General features: G+C 33.3%; 1 protein-coding gene across 6 annotated transcripts in view; it reads left to right on the forward strand.

Annotated features, from left to right (window-relative positions):
* The window catches only part of LOC124370829 (hexokinase type 2), a 62,852-nt gene extending 42,460 nt beyond the window's left edge, over window positions 1–20,392 (forward strand). For 3 of the 6 annotated variants that reach the window (XM_046829161.1, XM_046829143.1, XM_046829154.1), the window contains exons 2-10: window positions 7,625–7,787; window positions 8,487–8,629; window positions 10,350–10,565; window positions 11,334–11,433; window positions 12,508–12,697; window positions 13,907–14,062; window positions 16,447–16,723; window positions 17,791–17,882; window positions 19,135–20,392. In XM_046829161.1, the coding sequence (XP_046685117.1) occupies window positions 7,625–7,787; window positions 8,487–8,629; window positions 10,350–10,565; window positions 11,334–11,433; window positions 12,508–12,697; window positions 13,907–14,062; window positions 16,447–16,723; window positions 17,791–17,880 (1,335 nt within the window). In that variant the 3' untranslated portion in view covers window positions 17,881–17,882; window positions 19,135–20,392. Of the gene's footprint in view, window positions 1–1,083; window positions 1,242–3,609; window positions 3,748–7,624; window positions 7,788–8,486; window positions 8,630–10,349; window positions 10,566–11,333; window positions 11,434–12,507; window positions 12,698–13,906; window positions 14,063–16,446; window positions 16,724–17,790; window positions 17,883–19,134 lie in introns of those variants that run through there. The other 3 variants (XM_046829148.1, XM_046829132.1, XM_046829137.1) reach the window with 3 other exon arrangements.
* Window positions 20,393–20,779: the final 387 nt, after the last annotated feature.

The raw sequence follows: 20,779 nt of genomic DNA on the forward strand, positions 1-20,779 counted from the left end.
TAACCGTGTTGTCCGTCTGTCCGTATCCATCCGTGCAGGTCGTAGAGACTTGAAACTTGGTGTACAGGTTCCTCTCAGTCATATGAAGGATTTTGAAGACAAAATGAAAGGTAAAAATCAAATTCAACATTTAGAATTGATTTTGTTCATGATGGCAACAAGAAAATCACAGAATAAACAGTTTATAAATATACAAACTGAGTAGTGAGTACAATCATATAACATATCATTATGTGTCATAGAAATACATACCGTAACGTGATGAAGTTATTTTATTGAATTGGTTGGTAAGACTTTCAATAGGTTCTGTCCGGATCCTTGGATAAACCGTTATATTGGTTTATTATTTACTTATAACTCAACTTTTACTATTATACCTACTAGAAAAAGATACGTACAGTAGGCCTATTAATATATCTATTAAATTTACACACGCTCATAATTCAAACAGATTACCTAAAATTAAGAGATGCATAATATCGAAAAATGGCCAATTCGGCCTTGTTTTGACCAATTTTATCTATTCTGCACAGCACATATGCAATATAAACACAAGATTTATATTAGGAAAGAAACAGTATCGACGTTCTCAGTATCAGATGCTTTATACCGTTTCGACAAAGTTGTATAATTTTATAGCAGATATATAAAGTGGATTGTCAAAATCAACCACAAATTTCATTTCAGTTCCTAAGTGATCCGATAGGTTTGGCAAATTGGATTAAATTCGTGATTATCCTGCACTTGACTTATTGAATTGTTAACTTGAGTTATATCTACTTGTGACATCACTTTCCTCTTTTCGTCGGGTATCTCGAAAAGGAAGTGCCGAGTCATTTGTGTAGGTGATGAAAGATTTACAACGCTCGAAGGCAGACAGATAGTAGCAATAGTTAGCTTTGTTATCAACGCGTTGTGTTGTGCAAGCGAAGAGACAGAAGAAGAGGTGTGTTCGCCGCTCGCGTGGATCGATGTAGCACACCTCCCTTTTCAGCCAATACGAGCGCGGAACGCGCGGGCTCGCCTGCTCCCACCCTCTATCGGCCAGTCCAGCAACCTCGCGCGCCAGCTACGTCACTTGTACATAACCTCTGCTCTCCCGCCTTCGCTTCGCACTTCAGTGTTTAGTGTTTGTGACTTCTCTCGGAGCGAGTGTCATGTTGATAGCTACCATGGGTTTGAGGAACCTCTTCAGTAAAACACCGGCGCCAGTACCTTTGGTGCCTGTTGAAAAAGTTACGGTAAGTGACGTTCTTCAGCTTCAATACTCATCCTAGATTTGCTCGGAACTTATTTATATAGTTTCAACTTTCAGTAACAGTTCTTAGTTCTTAGATAGTTTAACAGACTTCAACTGTTTTCCGTATTTCACCCGTTTTCCAGCTTAGGGCGTTTCCCAATTTTCAATTGGTCATAACAATTTAGGTTACATGACCTTTCCTACTGGATTCCGTGTTGTCTTTATCATACGTGTTACATCGTCTGCTAGACATCCGGGTTTCTCTCTAAGTTATCTACTAATCGATTATTCTGTTGCCAAATGCATGACTGTTAGTTCTTTCAGTTAATTGCATAGCTATTAATTGTATTCATACATGAAAATCCAGTCAAAGTATGCGATCAGCTACTGACAGCAGCGATAATGTTTTTTTGTATAAACAGACCATTGAGTTTCTGTGATGACGTCACGAGGCCGGTTGCTGGGCAACGTTACCGCTCGTACGTCTTCAGAACTTAGCTTACAGCCTATTGACCGATGCACGCTGGTAAATTTTATAGAAACTCTTAGCTGAGCAGGTGGTCTTGCTAAAACATTTCGTAAAAAATATAATATGGACTGCAGATTAGAAATGCACATCATAAAGGCACCACGCCAAAATAATAAATTAGTTATAGATAATTACAACAAACTGTCTTCCAAATACCTCACGTTCAACAGCAAAATAGCGTACAGTACTGTAGTCCTGAATCATGCCATGATATTTTATTAAACAATGATCAGGCAATATATATTTTGTTGTCAAATTTCAATTTCACTATAATATCATTTCCTCGAAACATAACCACGACTGTCGCAGTTAGTAAATTGTATTGATAAGTTTATATTGTTATGTTTAATCATTGATAGTATTGTTGCAAAAACACCGTACATCGCCTGCAAGTGGAAAATAACCCCAAACGAGATAAAAGAAAATATGAAGAGTTTCTTGATTTGGAATTCCTAGTATTGGATTATCTACTCCCAGGTGAAGTACACGTATTTTCCTCAAAACGAACAAAGCAGTGAATAGACTCTATAATTCAGTTTGACCTACTGAAGGTCACACTTTGAGTGAGTAGGCTGCATTCGCCTTTGTTGTTTTGTTAGGCATGGACCGGGCGTGGGAAATCGATTTTCCGTTCACACTAAAGAGTAATTTTCGCGAGTGTTTTTCTATAGTTGTAGAAATTCCTTTACAAACAATGTTGCGAATAATACGGTATGCGAACTGTTTTATTACAAAATAATTTGTACTGAAATATTTTCGTAATTGTATTATTAATAAGTACAAAATACAAGTCAATGATGTTTAGTCGAATTACTCTTCGATTAGGCTTCTAATTTTTACTTTTTAAAATTAAAAAGTTTCATACAGTGACTGTTCCTGAGGTGGGATTCGCCTGAGAACGCCGGTTTTCAGATATCCTTCCGTGATGTGATCTAAATTACGAGCTAATTATATTCTCTCTTTGGTTCATGGACTAAAAAGAGTCGATTATTCTGTCAATTTTTATTTTAAAGTAAACATTGGTAGCTGTTTCAGCTATAACTTTGTTATCTACAACGTTATACTTATTTATGTTTATTTTCTCACACTATTGGTCTGGTTACCTCTTGCTCAGGTATCTTCACATTTATACAAAATCTTGTAACATGTGTTAAAATTGTGTTCAGTTTCAAATTCGCTGCTCAGTTCGTACCTGTTATGTCATCAGCTAGTACCATGGCGTACAGAAACTACTTTTAAATGGATTTAAATAATTTTATGACTATGGCCACATAGACTGTAATTCAATGCAATATTACAATATAAGTATAAAACTATACTCTGTCCAGTAGACTTTGGCCCCTGGTTATATTACGACCCACGCCAACCCAAACGCACTCACACGCGCAATCGCAGCCCAAGTAGTCTGGTTTTTCAGTTAATGACAATTTATTGCACAGACCTATGTGATCTTCCTGTCAAAGTAATGAGTCCAAATTTTGAATTGTAAAACTGACATTTAAATGTACTCGTATCGCATGTATGCCTGTTTAGATTAAATTTCCTATTTTTTATGGAAATAATAATTTTCAAAATATATTTAATTGTATTTAAACACAGTTTCTGTACGTCAGTTGATGTCTGGAGTGGGCAGATGGTGAGGGTTGCGGCGATCTGCTGAGGGAGTGTGTGAGGTGGTAAGGGTCTGTAAATCCTTCAGGGAGATCATGGCTCTCCGGACAGAGTATAAACATCTTGAACTTAATTTATCATTTAACCATAATTGTTTTCTACAGAACTTTAAGCTTTTCGTCGGTGACGGACTTACCCCTTCCACCAAGTTCTCACACTCCCTGAGATGTCCACAATCCTTTCTATGACCCGACCCTCTTTGGGTCGCTTACCTGCCACTCTTCTTAGAACCGCCCCAAGTGTCCACAATTGTCACTGTAAGCGTTTGCCAGGACATGATGTTAGGCGTATTTGGTTTAGTACTCAGGTAAAGTATGTCCTACCTAAACTTTGTAGTTACTTCCTGAACCTGGCGGTTTCCCTACGATGTACTCCGTCACATTTCTTGTAAAGGTTAATTAGTTGTAATGGCGCGATATATAGGCCGCAGTATAACATGTGTAGATACAAAACAAGTTAGGATATTTAAACTCCTCTAGAGTAAGTTAAAGCCTTCAATATTATGTGATTAATATAAGACGAACTGTCGTGGACTGCCTGTGGCCTGCAAACCTGGATGAAGGGGTAACACTATCAGGCTCATGGTGACGTAAATGGTCACCCTTAATCATTTACGTGAAAATCTCGTCCCTGGGGAACAATCAAACCTCTACAAAACTATGGACGAGGAATATTTAAACTATACTAAACATAAGAGGATCGGAGACGGAAGATTTGGATCTCAGGCTTTTTCGGGTGCTGCAAATTTGAATATAAAAGTACCATATCATTATTGAGTGGACATAAATATTAAATTACTTGTTTATTGCAGTCTAGAATAATATAACTTACAGTATTAAAATTAGTTTATAATAATACGTATAACAATTAAAAATTACTTACAACGACACATTAATTTATTACCGATAGGTCTACTTAATAAAATGTTAGTACGTAGTTTCCGTAAAAATAGGTTACAATAAAATTACACAATTACAACATAAGAACACAATGCCTGAACTGCTAAGAGTCCCTGATAATTTTATACTATCTAAATTTAATATTACTTTCTATATGCATGGGAAAAGGAATTATATGAACTGTTTAGTGAATTTTATGTTACAGAATGAATAACTATCCATGTATATCTGCAAAATTATTTACGTTTATTATCCTTAGCCTATCTCAATCTAAATAGTAAATCTTGCATTTAATGTAAAATTGTAAACAATGAATTGGTTAATTTAGCACAGTTGTTTGCAACAGACGTTGCGGATTTTTATTTTGATTTCGTGATAAATTGTATTTATAGTAATGCAGGCGTGCTCTAGCTTTATAATGTTTTGTAAAAAATACTGAACTCATGTTGGCCATAGGCTATACTAGTAACAGGCCAACATTATTTCCATTTATTACATGTATTTTATATTTACCTTATTTATATGGAAATAAATCATTTATTCATTTATTCACTATTATTAGTTCTTAACTCTTATAAACAGTGGGAGAACTAAACAGCCGGTAGTCCCCATAAGCAAGGCGTACAACTACAGTTTACTTCACTATCTGCTGTAGGCGTTGTTAAAATTTACTTGTCATATTAATCCAATACTGCTTTCTAATAAGCAACGCTTCTACAGCAGGGACGGCAAACATACATCAGACATTTACATTTCCTTGCCACAGCAGCTGCACGTCCACAAACTCGATAACAAAATCACATGACTTCCGGTTAAGAGCTCTAAACGGCCGCAACGTCAAAATGCTTAAAACTATCAGTTCAGTACAATAATATTGTACGTGAAAACTGAGTTCAGGATCACGCTTATATTTATTTTGTGTGTGTCTTACATGCTGTAATTTTTGGATGCACCCACTTCTTTCTGTAAAGTTTTTAATGACCGAGTTTGTTTATCGTATGTGTTTTATGACCTGTGGCTCATAAAATTAGATGATTAGACTGGGTTAAATCAAATTGAAATTATAAAATACTTTACAAAAAAACTAATCATTGCTTAATCTATATTTATGGCATTTTTTGGCCAGTTTGATAAAATTAGAAGAGTTGTAAACAGAACTATTTTCTATATGGTTGGTATTTTATGAGGAATATCTGTTGACAAGGAATATTGAATCGGGATCTGGAGTCTATGGAACTGGTAGGTTATATTGGCCAAAATACTCTTACGGAACAATATCTAATATGTCAAGGTCCAAGGTCGGTTAATACCGACTGTTATAGTCACTGTTATGACAACACTACTTAATTGATGACATTTATGTATTTTAAAATCATAACAACTACAAATTTATCATATCATATCATTTTAGTTGTATACAAACATGATACTGTAATGCCATGCAACAAGTTCTTGTGATAGTAAAAATAAATTTTTAATGTGGATAGCTATTGCCTTCTTTTATTGGCCTTTTAAATCATTTATTACATCTCATTATTTCGGTTATTAAGAAAATTAAAAAAAGTGTTTAAAAGTTTAATGAAACAGAAATATATTTTTTTAAGCTTCAATGTAGTACAAGAAATTCTTGAAATAAAGTGGCAAGTGATGTAAAATATTTGAACACTTATAGGCCTACTTTTAATGTTTACTTTGAAATTCCATTGTACTAAAAATATTGTAAATATTCTCAACAATATAACAATTTTTAACATTGTATTTTAATATATTTAATTTTAAGTAAGTTAAATATTGTTTCAACTCTTGTTCTTATGTACTAACCACTCTGCCATGGTTACAATGTGAAATTTGAACTTAAGTCAATTAAATCTATTTTAGCTTGGAGGCAAATTGATTGCACTATGGATGGAGGTGCAAATCACCACAGGTTCCTCTGTACTTTTAAAGCCTGTTGACTTAATCAGCTTTAAATTGTAATGAGGTATTCAAGAGACTAATGCAATATTTATAATCTGCCCCCAGTGTTTGCAAATGTTGCTGAGAGTTGATTTTGGAATCAGTAAACTTTTCTCTGTAAGCATCTTTTCTCTGTTAATATCATCTAACTGGTTTAATTAAAATGTAAACTATGAAATTTCTGCTGAACATCATTTAGTATATTCAAAATTATTTCCAAATTTGTTAGGTAATTTGCAAAGTTTCAACTCTGGTCTAGATCCTGATTTTGAATAGTAGGCTATTTTTACCGTTTGCTTATGCTGAAATAATAAAATACATCATTGCTGAAATAATAAGATACATAATTGCTGAAATAATATGTTTCTCATGTTTACTTCTATAATTCATGTTACATCATGAGTGTTCTCACTAAGAAAGTTAACAGGCTCTGATTTTAGGATTCCTTCCTCTAGCCTAACATAATTCAAAAGTTACTGAAATATTATTCAATGCAAAAATCATAGAATGTTGCACAGATATTATAATGGAAATATCTTCCAATGACCAGGGCACCCACATATTGGCAAGAGGGATAGTAACTTTTTTCAGGAGTGTTATACCATCTAGAAAACATATGCGTGATGTCTCTGTTATTCAGAAGGGAATAGTGTATAAAACCATAGGTAACGGCTAGTCACTCTACAAATGTTTTACTTTAGTTTAAAATTTGCCTTTTATCTTAGAAAAGTAGTAAATGCAGGAGTTGCTAGGGGTAACAAATTCTTATTTTAACTAATGTCTTTTTTTCCTTTTTACACAAAGGTATTATGTGTCATCAGCATCTTTTCTTTCTGAATCAACATCACAGCAATTCATACAACTAATGTGGGCAGATACAGATCCTTGGGGTGTCTTTGTGGCAGAACATTAGGGTCTTCTATTTTGTCATTACATTAAGAGGCAGTCTTAGAGCAAGCTATTTCTATTGTTTACCACTTATTTGCAGAAAATGTTTTACCATTAAACATATTATTTTCGTCTTAAATACAATTGCTGTTATATTTCATGTCTTCCTGTTGCAGTAAAAAATTCTGTAGGTAATCAAGAAAAAATATATGCTTGTAAATATCAAGATCAATTAGCATCAAGTGCTTTGCAACATTTGTTTATCATACTAGCCTACAGTAGTTCTTGTCCAGATCAGAGAACATTAGAAGAAACTGATCCTGTCTGTCTAGGTGCTGGAGGCGATCAATTTAGAACTGACCAAGACTATCAATAAGTATACCAATCTCGTGTTTTATTATCTTTATTTGTCTTTACTAATCAATAGTATATCTTGTGCAGATCAGAGAACAATGCAAGGATCTGATCCTGTCCGACGAGACACTACACCAGGTGAGGGACAAGATGTTGGATGCTATCAAGCTTGGACTGGCCAAGAGCACCAACAAGGATGCTAGCGTAAAGTGCTTCACCACCTTTGTGCAAGATTTGCCCAATGGAAAAGGTAATTTTATTTATAGAATATTAATATATTAAAAACTAATGCCAGCTATGATAGCTGAGTAGTTAACGTGTTGGCTTACCTACCACAGGTATCCAGGTTCTGGTCCTGGTCTGGGGGAAGAGGGCAGGTTTTCATACACTTTAAATAATCATGAAAAGCTATAAGTAATCATAAAGTTTCAGATCAAAGAATTGCCTTAGGATCCATTCAGACTAAAATACAAGAAATAACCCAATAGAAGTTAATCAGTTATTGCATACAATATTTTATTAATATCTAAATATTGGTTAAGAGTGTGAAGAGATATAAGTAAATTTTCTATTCTATAGCTTACACATTTTTAGAACCAGAGAGTATATTTATTTAGCATGAAATTCCACTTTATTTGAAAAGACTCAAATTACATTAATAGTATAACTTAAAGAATTTTGGATTAAACATTTGTGGTGTCATACAATGCCTTTGTGTTAACTGGTAGAACTCAGCTGAGTTATTTTGCTGCAGGATGATAAGCAATTAACTTTTAAACATTTCAAGTAGGCCTACAAAAAAATTAAAATATAAAAATATTATTGAATTAGTTACAAGTGGAGTGATATACCTGGCTTTGTTAAATACTGATATAACAAACTTATTAATTTATTGCTATATCTGTACAGTTAATTATTTTCCAACTCATACGCCATTTGAATTTTGCAGAACGTGGCAAGTTCCTGGCACTTGATCTTGGAGGAGGTACCAATTTCCGAGTGTTAGTGATCTACCTGGATGAAAATCACTTTGACATGCAGTCCAAAATCTATGCAGTTCCTGAAAATATTATGACTGGATCTGGTGCTCAGGTCTGTATATGAAAATTATGCTGGTAAAGATTAATTGAATTTAGAAAAAGAACATTACATATAAACAATCTACAAAGATGCTAGTTTGTCTAAGAAGTCACAAACAGTTTCTTAATAGGCTGAACATCACTTGGATGTTTGTAAGGCTCACACACAGAGCAGACATAAACAGAGCTAAAATATCAAGAGTTTCTTTAAATTATGTTCATATCATATTTGTATAGTGAGTCTCACACACCCAACATGTACCTCTCCAATCTTTCTTTTGGTGAATGGTACCTGATCGTTAGAAAAACCAAGTGTCCATGTGTGGTCCCTGTGTCCAAAAGTTACATGACATAGTGTGTACGTGTACAAAGTACTTTACAATAATATTTTATTTTTTCTTGTTTCTAAAATTTTGTGTCAACCCTCCGACAGCCATTCAACAGATATCTGTTATTTTCGTTCCTTAAACACCAATCAACAGATATCCGTTGATTTAGGCTGCCCGCATAATTTTATTTGATATAATACATAAACAATCAAGTATCAACCTCATTCATATACCATTGGAACTCTTTAGTTGCCAAACACAGCACAGGTTTTTTATTATTCTGTGAAAGCTGAGTAATTTTAGAGTAGTGTTGCTGTTTTGTCTTTGCAAAAAAAAGTTCCACCTACTTTTTTGTTTTTGTAATTGTTTTATAGTTTTATTACAAAATATTACTATATCTATACATGTAATACTGTACTGAATTTGTGACCTTTATATTACTATTAAATTTTACAAAACCACAAAACATTATTAGAATAACTGTTTTTTACAGGTCATTACTCCTTTTTTAGATACGTATTAAAAAATTTTTGATTTCTACTAACCATAAAAAATAAAACCGTAGAGGTTTTCTCTCAATATTTATTATTATAATGTTTCCCATAATAATGTTTATAGCTTATAACTATTTATAAACATTTTTACAAATTTATGTTTTTGATAACGAAAACTATGCTTCTTGTACTACTTTTAGTTTTTGCTCCAAACTAATTTATTTACTTACAGATTCTAACAAAACTATAAATTTTCTGAAACGAGACTAAATTTGTGACCTTTAGGCTATCTTGGAATTTGAATTTTATATATTGAACTATATTTTCCAGGCACACCTTTCCTCCTTTTTTACATGCAAATAACAAAAACATTTCTTCACTCACCGTAAAAAGTTCAAATTAAAATATTTATCCTAGTTACTTATGACCATTGTATTATACTGTTCATTGTAAACAAAATGATACCGTAGAATACAGTTAGGTTTGCAGTGAAAATACGTTTCTTACAGATAAAAAAATAGCTTGCAAAACATTTAAAAACTACTTGGAGTTTAAGGAAAATACTAAGGGCAGTTGGACGGTAAAAATATTGTGTAATACTAGTATGTTTTGAAATTTTAAGATTATTTAATAGACGTACAATAATTATTATCTTTTTAAATTTTAAGCTTTTTATGTTATTTTCTAACAGGTTTTGAAAAAAGTCATACTATTATTCAAAAACTGAACTGTAAAAGTTAGGGCTATGATTACCTAAAACTTGAGCATAATAACTCTGAACAAAATTAGCAAATGTTAACATTAGGTGGCAAACATTAAACATACGTATTTTAAAACCGAAGGTTAAAAATAATCTATGGTAGCTTACCTAGTTTAGTGTATGGAGTATAAATAAACTGTTTTTCCTCAGCTATTTGACCACATAGCCGAGTGTCTGGCCAACTTCATGTCAGAGAATGACATGTACAATGAGAAACTTCCCCTGGGCTTTACCTTCAGCTTTCCTCTGCAACAAGTCGGGTTGACCAAGGGTATCCTCAAAACTTGGACCAAGGGGTTCTCCTGCAGCGGTGTTGTGGGGCAAGATGTGGTCAGGATGCTGGAGGATGCCATCAGACGTAGAGGGGTGAGTGGATGTAGGACTCTCTTCTGTGGAGCAACATTCCAGTAGTTCTTTGTCCGAGTTACATCTGTGGTAACTTCACATATCAAATCCCAGGCTTGAGTTGATATACAAATGAATTTACATTTAAGCATGGATGTATTTCTTAACAAGTTAATCATAGAGACAAGTCATCAATCTGTATCAGATTTGAAGTTTACACTCTTTCAGTAATAACCCAGTCAAAAAAGTTTAAAAAGTTTGTAGATAGTTATAATGAAACAAATTTTACTTTAAATTTCAACAATTTATTTAGAAAGCAATTTCATTAAATGCAGGTCTAATTTTTGAAAAATGGCAATAAAGCGTCAATTATATTTCTATGGTATTACTCAGGTAAGTCAATTTTTTTGGAATCTAATAGTGCATCCATCCATCTTCCTTGAAATATATGTTCAGATCCAAAATTTTCTCTAAGCCTAATAAAGAGGATTATATCACGTATTGATGCAGTTATTTATGACTACCTATAATTTTTTTGGATTTCACCAGTAATTTAATACTTAAGTTTACTATCATAAAATCCTTACTTTTACTTTTTACTGTATCCAAAATGGATTTACCATACATTTTCATTACAGTAGTCAAACTTTTTAACTAGATGTTATGTAAGAGTGATGTACAGCAAAATGAACTTTGTTCTTTTATAAAATAATATTTCTTATATTCAATATTTAAACAAATTATACATTATCTATATATAACTGAATTTGTTTTGAAATGTTTGTGTAGGATATTGAGATAGAAGTTTGTGGTATCCTGAATGACACAACTGGAACTCTGATGTCCTGTGCATGGAAAAATCGAAACTGTCATGTTGGAGTAATTGTCGGTAAGTAGAGTTAATCCCTAGAGAATTAACTAAACCTTTTTGGTTCTCTTAGGACAAGAGGCTGAGAAACCTCTCATTACACGGAGTGACAGGATATTCAGGATGGGTAAGGTTGAGATCCATAAGGAGGGATAGTGGGCACTATCACAGTCACTCAACCTTTGATGAAGGGGAAACCAGCTCTAAACCAGCCTCTCCAGTTCAGTCCTTATGTACAGGCTAGCAACTGCCTTTAACACTTAGGGAGCTCCATTATCTCCAACAGTCATTCTCTACAGTGGACATCGATACACCCCTGCACCCCAATATCTTGAAATTTTTAGTTAGTGATATGCCGCTCCTGAAAATGGATAGATTTGCCTATATTTAAGTTATCACATCGGTTATACTTTATCCAGTATAGGTTCAACTGAAAGGTATAAACCAGCCAGAAGTGAACACTCATTGGGACAGAATATAAACTTAGTATATGGTGAAGATAATCAGTGTTATCCTGAACAATACAACCAAAACTCTAATAATCCTGTGCATGGAAAAATTTTAATTTCCACTTTGGACTGATTGTTAGTAAGTCATTTAAGGCTATAGAGTACATAAACTTAGTAAACATCGGAGACAGAGCAATGCTATTCTGAATACTGCAACTGGAAGAGTGATCTTTTGTATAGAGAAATCGAAATTACCTTGGGTTAATTATCAGTACTTGTTGAGTTAAAGCCATAGAGAATATAAACTTAGTATATAGAGGAATTACTAATAATAATAAGTTTTCTGAGTACTAGGTGGGGATCTAATGTGATATGTAAAATCATAACTTAGGGTTAAAATTCATTACAGTTTGCAAATTTAATTGTTTTCTTTCTCTGTAACCACTACGTTCCTCATCTTTTCTTTTCTCAATCACTCCAGTTCATTGCTTCTTCTTCAATGTATCTTAAATGAGTGCTACTTTGGATACACTTTAAATAAACTCGTGTTATCTCTTAAGTTGCGTAAAAGAACTAACGTGACGCCTTGTTCTTGAACAGTCAATGAATGAATATAATACTAAGAGAAGATTGTGATGTATTTCAGGCACAGGTTGTAATGCCTGCTACACTGAGAGAGTGGAGAATGTGGAGATGTTTGATGGTGACAGGAGCAAACCTCTCATGATCATCAACCTAGAATGGGCAGCCTTTGGTGACCATGGCGAGTTGGACTTCATCATGACAGAGTATGACAAAGAAGTTGACCGTAACTCCATCAACCCTGGCAAGCAAGTGTAAGTTTAAAAACTGTTCTTAGCTTTGTCACTGCTGTAATATGATAACTGTGATCTGTGATATAAACCAAATGTGGTCAGCTACAGTTTTCCAGACCAGGTTAAAAGTACTAGAAATTCACCCTTCATTACACTACACACTGTAATGACTATGCCATTAACACTGAAAATAATTTGGCAAGATCACTAATACATCAGTTCATTTACAGTTAATTGGTTCACAAGGCATAGAATGCTATGTACAGGATCAATCAACTCTTAGCTCAGAGCTTTTCAAATTTTCCTTTATATCAAAAATTCTTTGAGGCAGAAAAAATGGTTTTTAGATTTTATTGGTTTTATAATGAGATTGCCAGCTTATTCTCCGTTTTACCTGGTCCATTAAATTGCTGGCTTATTCATAGCTTTTTCATTTGGGTGTTAATTATTTGAGAGTTCCAGCTTATTCTCCGTTTTACCTGGTCCATTAAATTGCTGGCTTATTCATAGCTTTTTCAGTTGGGTGTTAATTATTTGAGAGTTGTACATATTTTGAATAACAATTAAGATGCTACAAAATTGTATTACCATGAATTTGGAAAATAATCGAAGCAAATGTATCAATGTTAAGTTCCACCAAATTGTAAATTTGGTATCTAAGAATGTGGTTGATTTAGTTTATTTACTTGACAAAATCATATTCTCACATAAGCACTCAGTGAACCTAAACATAAATCATGTGATGATTGTTAGGTCTGAGGTAGGTTATATTGTAAGTTAACTCAAAGCTAAGTAACTAAGATAAAATGAGGGTGTTTATTATATTGTAGAATAAACTGATTAAATGTAGTAAGTAGGTGAAACTAAATGTTAGTAGAGTATTTCCTTTTTATTTTCTTTCTATAACTGTTTACTTTCTTTTTCTGTTGATTGGCTGTCCACTGAACAACACAATGTAAATGTAATTATTTTAATTAAATAAACAATGTTAACTAAATAAACTTTCTTATTATTCTGACCGTTAACATTAACAATATCTAGTGAGGTGATGACAGGTAAACTAATTTGCCAATTAGAATATATTGAAACTGTGTTAAGAACTCGAACTCAATTATCTAAATACTGTACATTGGGAGATTGCATGACATTCTCTGGACCTATTTCTCAGTTCATTATTTAGCAGTTTAAGAGTAAACATGGAATGATATTCCAATATGGTTGTAATTACAGGTTTGAGAAGATGATCTCCGGAATGTACATGGGTGAAATTGTGCGACAAATTCTCATCAAGTTCACTAAGGAGAAGCTGTTGTTCGATGGCAAGGGATCTGCCCCTCTGTCCACCATTTGGCGGTTCAAGAGTAAATATGTGTCTGAAATTGAAAGGTACTTTTTATTATTGTCATTTCTCTTATAACAATGAATCTATAAAACTACAGTACATAAGAAAAGTGCATACCTGATATCTGGGAAATAAGGTTTATCTGTACCATTAACAGATTAAAAATTAATTTGAATTATACTACAGGGTTTGTCTATAAAGTAATGTAACTTGGTCTGATAAAAATATTTATTGCTTATATCACTAGATCTTTATCTGTTTTTGGGTTAACATTGGTTATGTAAAGTAAATAGGTATTGAGTTTCCTCATTCGATACCTAAAAGTATCAGTTACCCATATTTTTACTAGTCTACAGAATCATTGGGCGTGAGTATACTGCTGCCAACATATCCTCACTGTTTATCAACTTCTTTGACAAGACTCTGTGGCATTTTGATAGAATCAAATTTTAATTTATTTTATTTTAACAGTGAAAATTAGGGTCTAATGACCTATTTTTACATTGAATATATATGTAATTTAAATAAATAAATCAATAATAAACGAAAAACTTAACAATTTCTGGATATAATATTAATAATATCAATGTCTTATGCAATTATCCACATACACACATCTTTCAATGGCACAGTCCAGGGCACTTAGTACGAACCAGTCCCAGTCATCTGTTCAGTTTTATGTTTTACTAACCATATCATTGACACAATCTAAACTCTAAATGCTCTGCCGAGAAGTTACAAGAACATTCATTTTGAAAAATCTAAAATATTTGTATTTAATAATCTGAACTCTAGTCTAATGTAATCTTAAATTTGAAAACACAACAGAAGAGTTTATAACTAGACATGGCAGAAATGGATGTATGATGCAATGGTCTAAGTGGCAGTATAGTAAGGTTACTTCTATGTGTATTCGTCCACAACTCTCAGTAGCTTAGCCACAAGTGCATCAAAGGTATGCGAACAAACAGGATGTTGCTTGACTGTTGGGGTCAGGGATTTTAATGTTTGTCTTCAGGTACTGTAGACGGCAAGAGAAAAGAGTAGTGAGATAAGGAGCACACTAAAGTTTTATTACCAAATTGCTGACCTGTAGTTCTGCACCTAAAGGTCAAACAAGTAGTACTTTAACTTACTATCTATAGTACAACAAAACCAAAAATCTTCTGGACATTCTAAAAATGCATGAGCTGATGCAGATAAGTGTTTCACTGGTAGGTGTCATCATCCCCACTCATCACTCCTGGATTGCCAGGAATATCTTCAAAACAGTGAACTTTCAGTTTTTTATTGAGCATTGGAAACAGGAAAAGTTTTGACAAGCTCACATCAGGTTTGTATGGTGGCTGGGGCAAGGTTGAGTGAACCCTCTATGTGGAGCAGGAGGCGTTCACAACAAAAGTGATGTTGGCTAGAGTGTTGTCATGGTTTGCTTCCAGCCATCAGAAATCTCTGGATGAAACAGAATTGATGGCTCGTCCGGGGATACAAATTCTTTGTATCTCCACTCCAAGTTTGTCAAAAAAGACAATGAAACTTGTATGAAATTAATATTTTACTTGAATATTCTCACTTTCTTAGGGTGTGGGGATTTCAAGATGGGCCACGTCAAATTTTTGCTTTCAGTTTTGGTGTTGTATTGGGACATTCGTAATTCAACACATTTTATTACATCACCTAAATATTTCTGTTCATTTTCTAACTACTATATCGCACAAAAATGTCCTCATCACACAAACCTTTTTGTTCAAAATTTCGGGTATCATTTTGTAAACTTTCATCTTTATATTTTTGAAATTTTCAGCAGTTTTACTATAGTGGCCCTTTTTAATACTGTAAAGACAAACTCCATACAGTTATATATGATTTAGAGAAGATTTTTTGTTTAATTTTAACCTATATCAATTTTTATTTTTTATCCTATCATATCTTCTGTGATACAAAAATAATATAAATAAACTGGACAGTAATAAAAGTAAGTTGAAACGTGTGACATACATAATATATTTGATGAAATACGTTTTAATCCTCTTAATTTTTAAATGTTATGTTTTTTATTAACACTTAATAAGTTTTAAACTTATTTTTAACACATTTATCAATTAATTGCATATTTTATTTAGACATCAACTAACTTAGATTGGTCTGAGCACATGAAATTTAACTTATAGTACTAAATATGGGAAAGGTATATATCAAGAGATAAAAAAGGATACAGGGTCCACCCAGCTCTGATTGCTCACGGTAAATAGTTTTCAGTCGTCTTTCATATAACTTCATATAACGTTTTTGTTGCCTTTTTCTCTCATTTTATTAATTACGAAGTGGATCTACCTCAGTCAGTCAAACAAACAAGAGTTTGGTGAAGGTGAAATTGTTCTTAGCTACAGTTTCAGCAATTTTTACTTAATCATGGCTTTGTTTACAGTGAGAAGGCAGGTATTCACACGGCCTGTCGCACCGTACTGAAGAAACTGGAGTTGGATCATGCTACTGAGCAGGACTGTATCAATGTCCGATACGTGTGTGAGTGCGTGTCCAGACGTGCAGCCTATCTGGTGTCGGCAGGTACTGCCACACTAATCAACAAGATGAGGATCCCCTCAGTGACTGTGGGCGTTGACGGCAGTGTCTACCGCTTCCACCCGTTCTTCCATGACCTCATGATGGAGAAGATCGCCCAACTGATCGACAAAGATCTTAAGGTGAGTTTGAAGATTTAAAAAATCTGTAAGTGTTAAATTAGTAACAAAGTTGAAAGTATTCAAACTGCTGGAAAATATTATTATTTTATAGTAATTTATAAAAGAACTGAAATGGGAACAACTGGACCACAAAATAAGACAACAAATTAACACTGAAAAGAGGGTAGTTATTTTAAATTAGGATGTATTTTTAAATCTTGTAAAATTCTAATTTCATTACTTTTTAACTCTTTCTTTGTTGCTAGATGGTGATTATACTCTGTTTTGAGTATAAACTTTATTAAATAGGAAAACAGAAAATAAAAATAATTAAAGCACCTACTTGTTCTTTTCTTTCTAAAATAGTAGCAAATTATACTATTCATAATGAATGTTCCTAATTATAAAAATAGTCATATGAGGTAAACAAGCTCTTTTTTCTAGTTACACTTTCTATGGAGTTAATTTTTCTTGTTACCAGTAACACAAAGAGGATGACACAAAGGGGAAATGTTGTCTTATTCATTTCCCCAATCTTCCAAGTATGAGGTATGAATTAACTGATCCACAAAGTGCTTGCAGATGTGGTTGTCATCGTGCTTTAACTGCTCTTTTTTGAATGGCCCCTGTGAGAACCATAGTTGTGATTCATCCCACACCAAGTGATAATTGTGCACTATGAGACAATGACGTTATTGGCCTCTATCTTTATATTTGACCCTCTACTTTCACTGTTGTGCCAGGCCCTTGGGGTGTGTTTTTTGATCATAGGATTTCTAAGGCCGGTCCAACTCAGAGAAAAAAAAGAATGGATGGTTATTTCCTGAGCTCGTAGGAAATATGAGAACACGAAACCCAAAATCTAATTAGTTTTTTCAGATGCCTTAAATTTGAGAGATTATGGGAGGCCCAGAGGCCCTTTAAGGACAAATGCAGGGTTTTTGACCTATTCCTCAGAAAGAAAAACACCACTTTCAACTGAATTTATAAAATAAAATACCTTATTCGGTCTTCATCTAAACATCCAGCCTACTAAAAGATTTCTTGAATTTTCTCCACTAGCTAAAAAGCTAACTATTGTATTTTAGTGTACCCTGATGTTGTCAGAGGATGGTAGTGGCAGAGGGGCTGCATTAGTTGCTGCTGTCGCCGTCCGTTGTCGCAGAGAAGCTGCTTAGAAGTATGGCCATGTAACGCATGGTTTTTTAGCATTAGCATGTCACATAACAGTCCACAGTGTTAACTGTCAACTGTGATGCTAGCAAGGATTTCTCCCTTACAGACAAGTGATATGTCATCGTGATGTCAACCTCTCTTATGTTTACCTTACTATCATGAATGTCAGTCCCTCTCCTATCCTTACTATCATTTGGATGTCAACTCCTTTCTTACCTTCACTATCATTGAATTTTTAACATTTTTATTAAAGTGCCGTTCGTATACTTTTGGATAAATTGCATGGTGTTTAAGACAGTTTTAATTGTAAAGTTATGTTTTTCATAGTCTTTTAAGTCTACTTGAAAATGCTTTGTTGGTATGTTACAAATTTGGCTGTGAATTTAATGTAAAAAATTACTGTTAATTGTTTAAACATGATTTGAGACATTTGTAATCGATAACTTATATGTTTCAAAAATAGAACAGTGTTTTGAGAAATGGAGTCTGTCACTCTATCCTCTTCCTTTGTGTTCAAAAACTTAACACGTAAGACTAAGCTCACAAAAATAATGAAATACCAACTAGTGTTTAGTGATGAACTTGCCAAAGCAAAGTCAAACTAGTAATTATTCCAACCAGTGATATGGATTATGCTTCTTCTGGCCACTTTGGAGTTTCAGGTGTAAGCTTGACTTTTTGTTGTGCAACTTGTTCTGTTGTAAATTTTGACTTTGGCCATTGTCATTTTTGCGTGTACAAGATTTTGTTTAATGAAATAAATGTCAAAAGTACAGTTAACTGAAAAAGTGTGTAAGATTTTAGTTGTTTTAATACATACCTGTTTTTTTCCCCGTAATTTTGAAAATTTGGATTAATATCATGAATAAATAAATGTATGAATCAACTCTCTATTTATTTATGGAAAGTTAGAACCCATGGTCTATTTTTATACTTAACATGAAAGAACCAGTACTGGTTTTTTTATTTTGGAAAACTCAAATATTTTTTTTAGAAAAGTAATTTTTGCAGTTTTCTGAATAACAGGTTTAATGTATAGATTTCTATCAGTACATGTCACATGCACCAGGGTAATATTCTGTCTAACTATGGTGAATCAAACCATACAATTATCAATCTATAAATGTAACATGTATTTGACCTAATTTTAACCCTCTGGCTGCCATTAAACGGATATCCTTGTTTTCTTTTTCTTTTTTGTTCCTTAAATGTCAATCAATGGATATCATTATAACAATGTGTGTGACATGTTTCAGTTTGACCTGATGTTGTCAGAAGATGGAAGTGGCCGGGGCGCTGCGCTTGTCGCTGCCGTTGCGTGTCGCTCTCGGTGAGGACCCTCACACAACTCAAGTCACGTAGAGCGCTCGTGCGCTGTTGTTATGTCTCATTATGAGGCACCTTGGCCCATTTCATTTTGATAGTACTTAATATTTATATAATTTTGTGTGATAATTGTGTTAATATGTCGCTGTTGAGCGTCTAAAAAGATTTTATACATTATGTTTTCTGCGGTGAAAAACTTATTTGGTTCAGTTTTGAAAAGCAAAATTGAATCAAATCACTTCTAGCACATTTATGTAATGAAGCTTTAAACGTGATTTCATTTCACTTTAAATGGAACTATCAGATTTAGTTTTTGAAGTACTTGTACTTATAGCTTTCTTTAAAACATTAGTTTTGAACTACTCTTGTTAACTATTAGCTTTGAAAGTGACTAAATAATTCACAAAAATATTTTCTGTTGTTGTTTCCTATTCTATATTATGCTTTAGATTTATGGAATTCAGGAATAAATACCAAGAAGACAATACATGATTACAGCAGCCTGTGAGATGATAGCATAACCTAACCTAGACCATTATTTGTATTGTTCAGCAGTACAAACCACATTGTGTGTGGGCTTGCTACTCCATGTACTCTTCTACTGCCAATTTTTACTTCTAATTTATCTCTATACATTCCAAATTTCTTTAGCCATACACGTTTTGTTTCATTTATAGTAAATGATACAATATTTCATCCCACAGCAATAAAACCAATATCAAAGTCTTTCTCGTAGAGTTGCATTAATACATGTGCTACTCATTTTCTCTTTATTTTTATAAATTCTTGATGCGTGTATGAATAGTAAAATTTATATTTTAAAGTAATTTTTCAGTTATGGAAACAACTGGTGCAATTGGTGTAAAAAGAAAGGTACAGTACGAAAAAGAAACAAGCCTCCCCAACCTCCCCAACAGACATAAATTTGGTCACCACACCTTGTGCTTTTATGTATTTTTTTAGAAATAAAACCCTTACTAGTTTTAGAATTTTGATATTGTAAGCTATTTTCCTACGGCTAGTGTGATCGTTATATTTATAGATGATAACTTTAAAAATATTGTACAGTATTTGAAATTATTGTTGATTAATCAGATATTTTGTTATAAAAATAGTTGTTGCCATTAGTAAGAACAGTTTCACTTTTAAAAAGTGAAGAAGTGGTAAAGTATTAAAAAGAAAAGTAAACTACTTTTATGTGTTTTATTTTCCACATCCCAACCAATTTTCGATCATTATTTCAAAGTGCTTCAAACAGATTTTACTCATAAAATTTATTAGGTAATTTATTTTTTGGACAGAAAACCAAGTTGTAACAGTCAGTTATGTAGCACATGGATAAGCTGGATAAGTTGCACAGTGAGCATGGCATTTAATAAAATGCTGAATGGTGCTTTAATAACATTAATAAAATGCCTTTATAAATTCAAGGTTCTCAAGTACACTGGCTTTTTGAACAACTCATTTCACTGAGAGATCCATAATATTTTTGTACCAATTAGGGGCTTTACACACAATTTTCCAAATCGAAAGCGATAGCTTTCTTAGAGAAAGCATTTGTGATGTAATATGATG

Source organism: Homalodisca vitripennis, chromosome 1 (genome assembly GCF_021130785.1).
Source record: "Homalodisca vitripennis isolate AUS2020 chromosome 1, UT_GWSS_2.1, whole genome shotgun sequence".
Taxonomy (NCBI): domain Eukaryota; kingdom Metazoa; phylum Arthropoda; class Insecta; order Hemiptera; family Cicadellidae; genus Homalodisca; species Homalodisca vitripennis.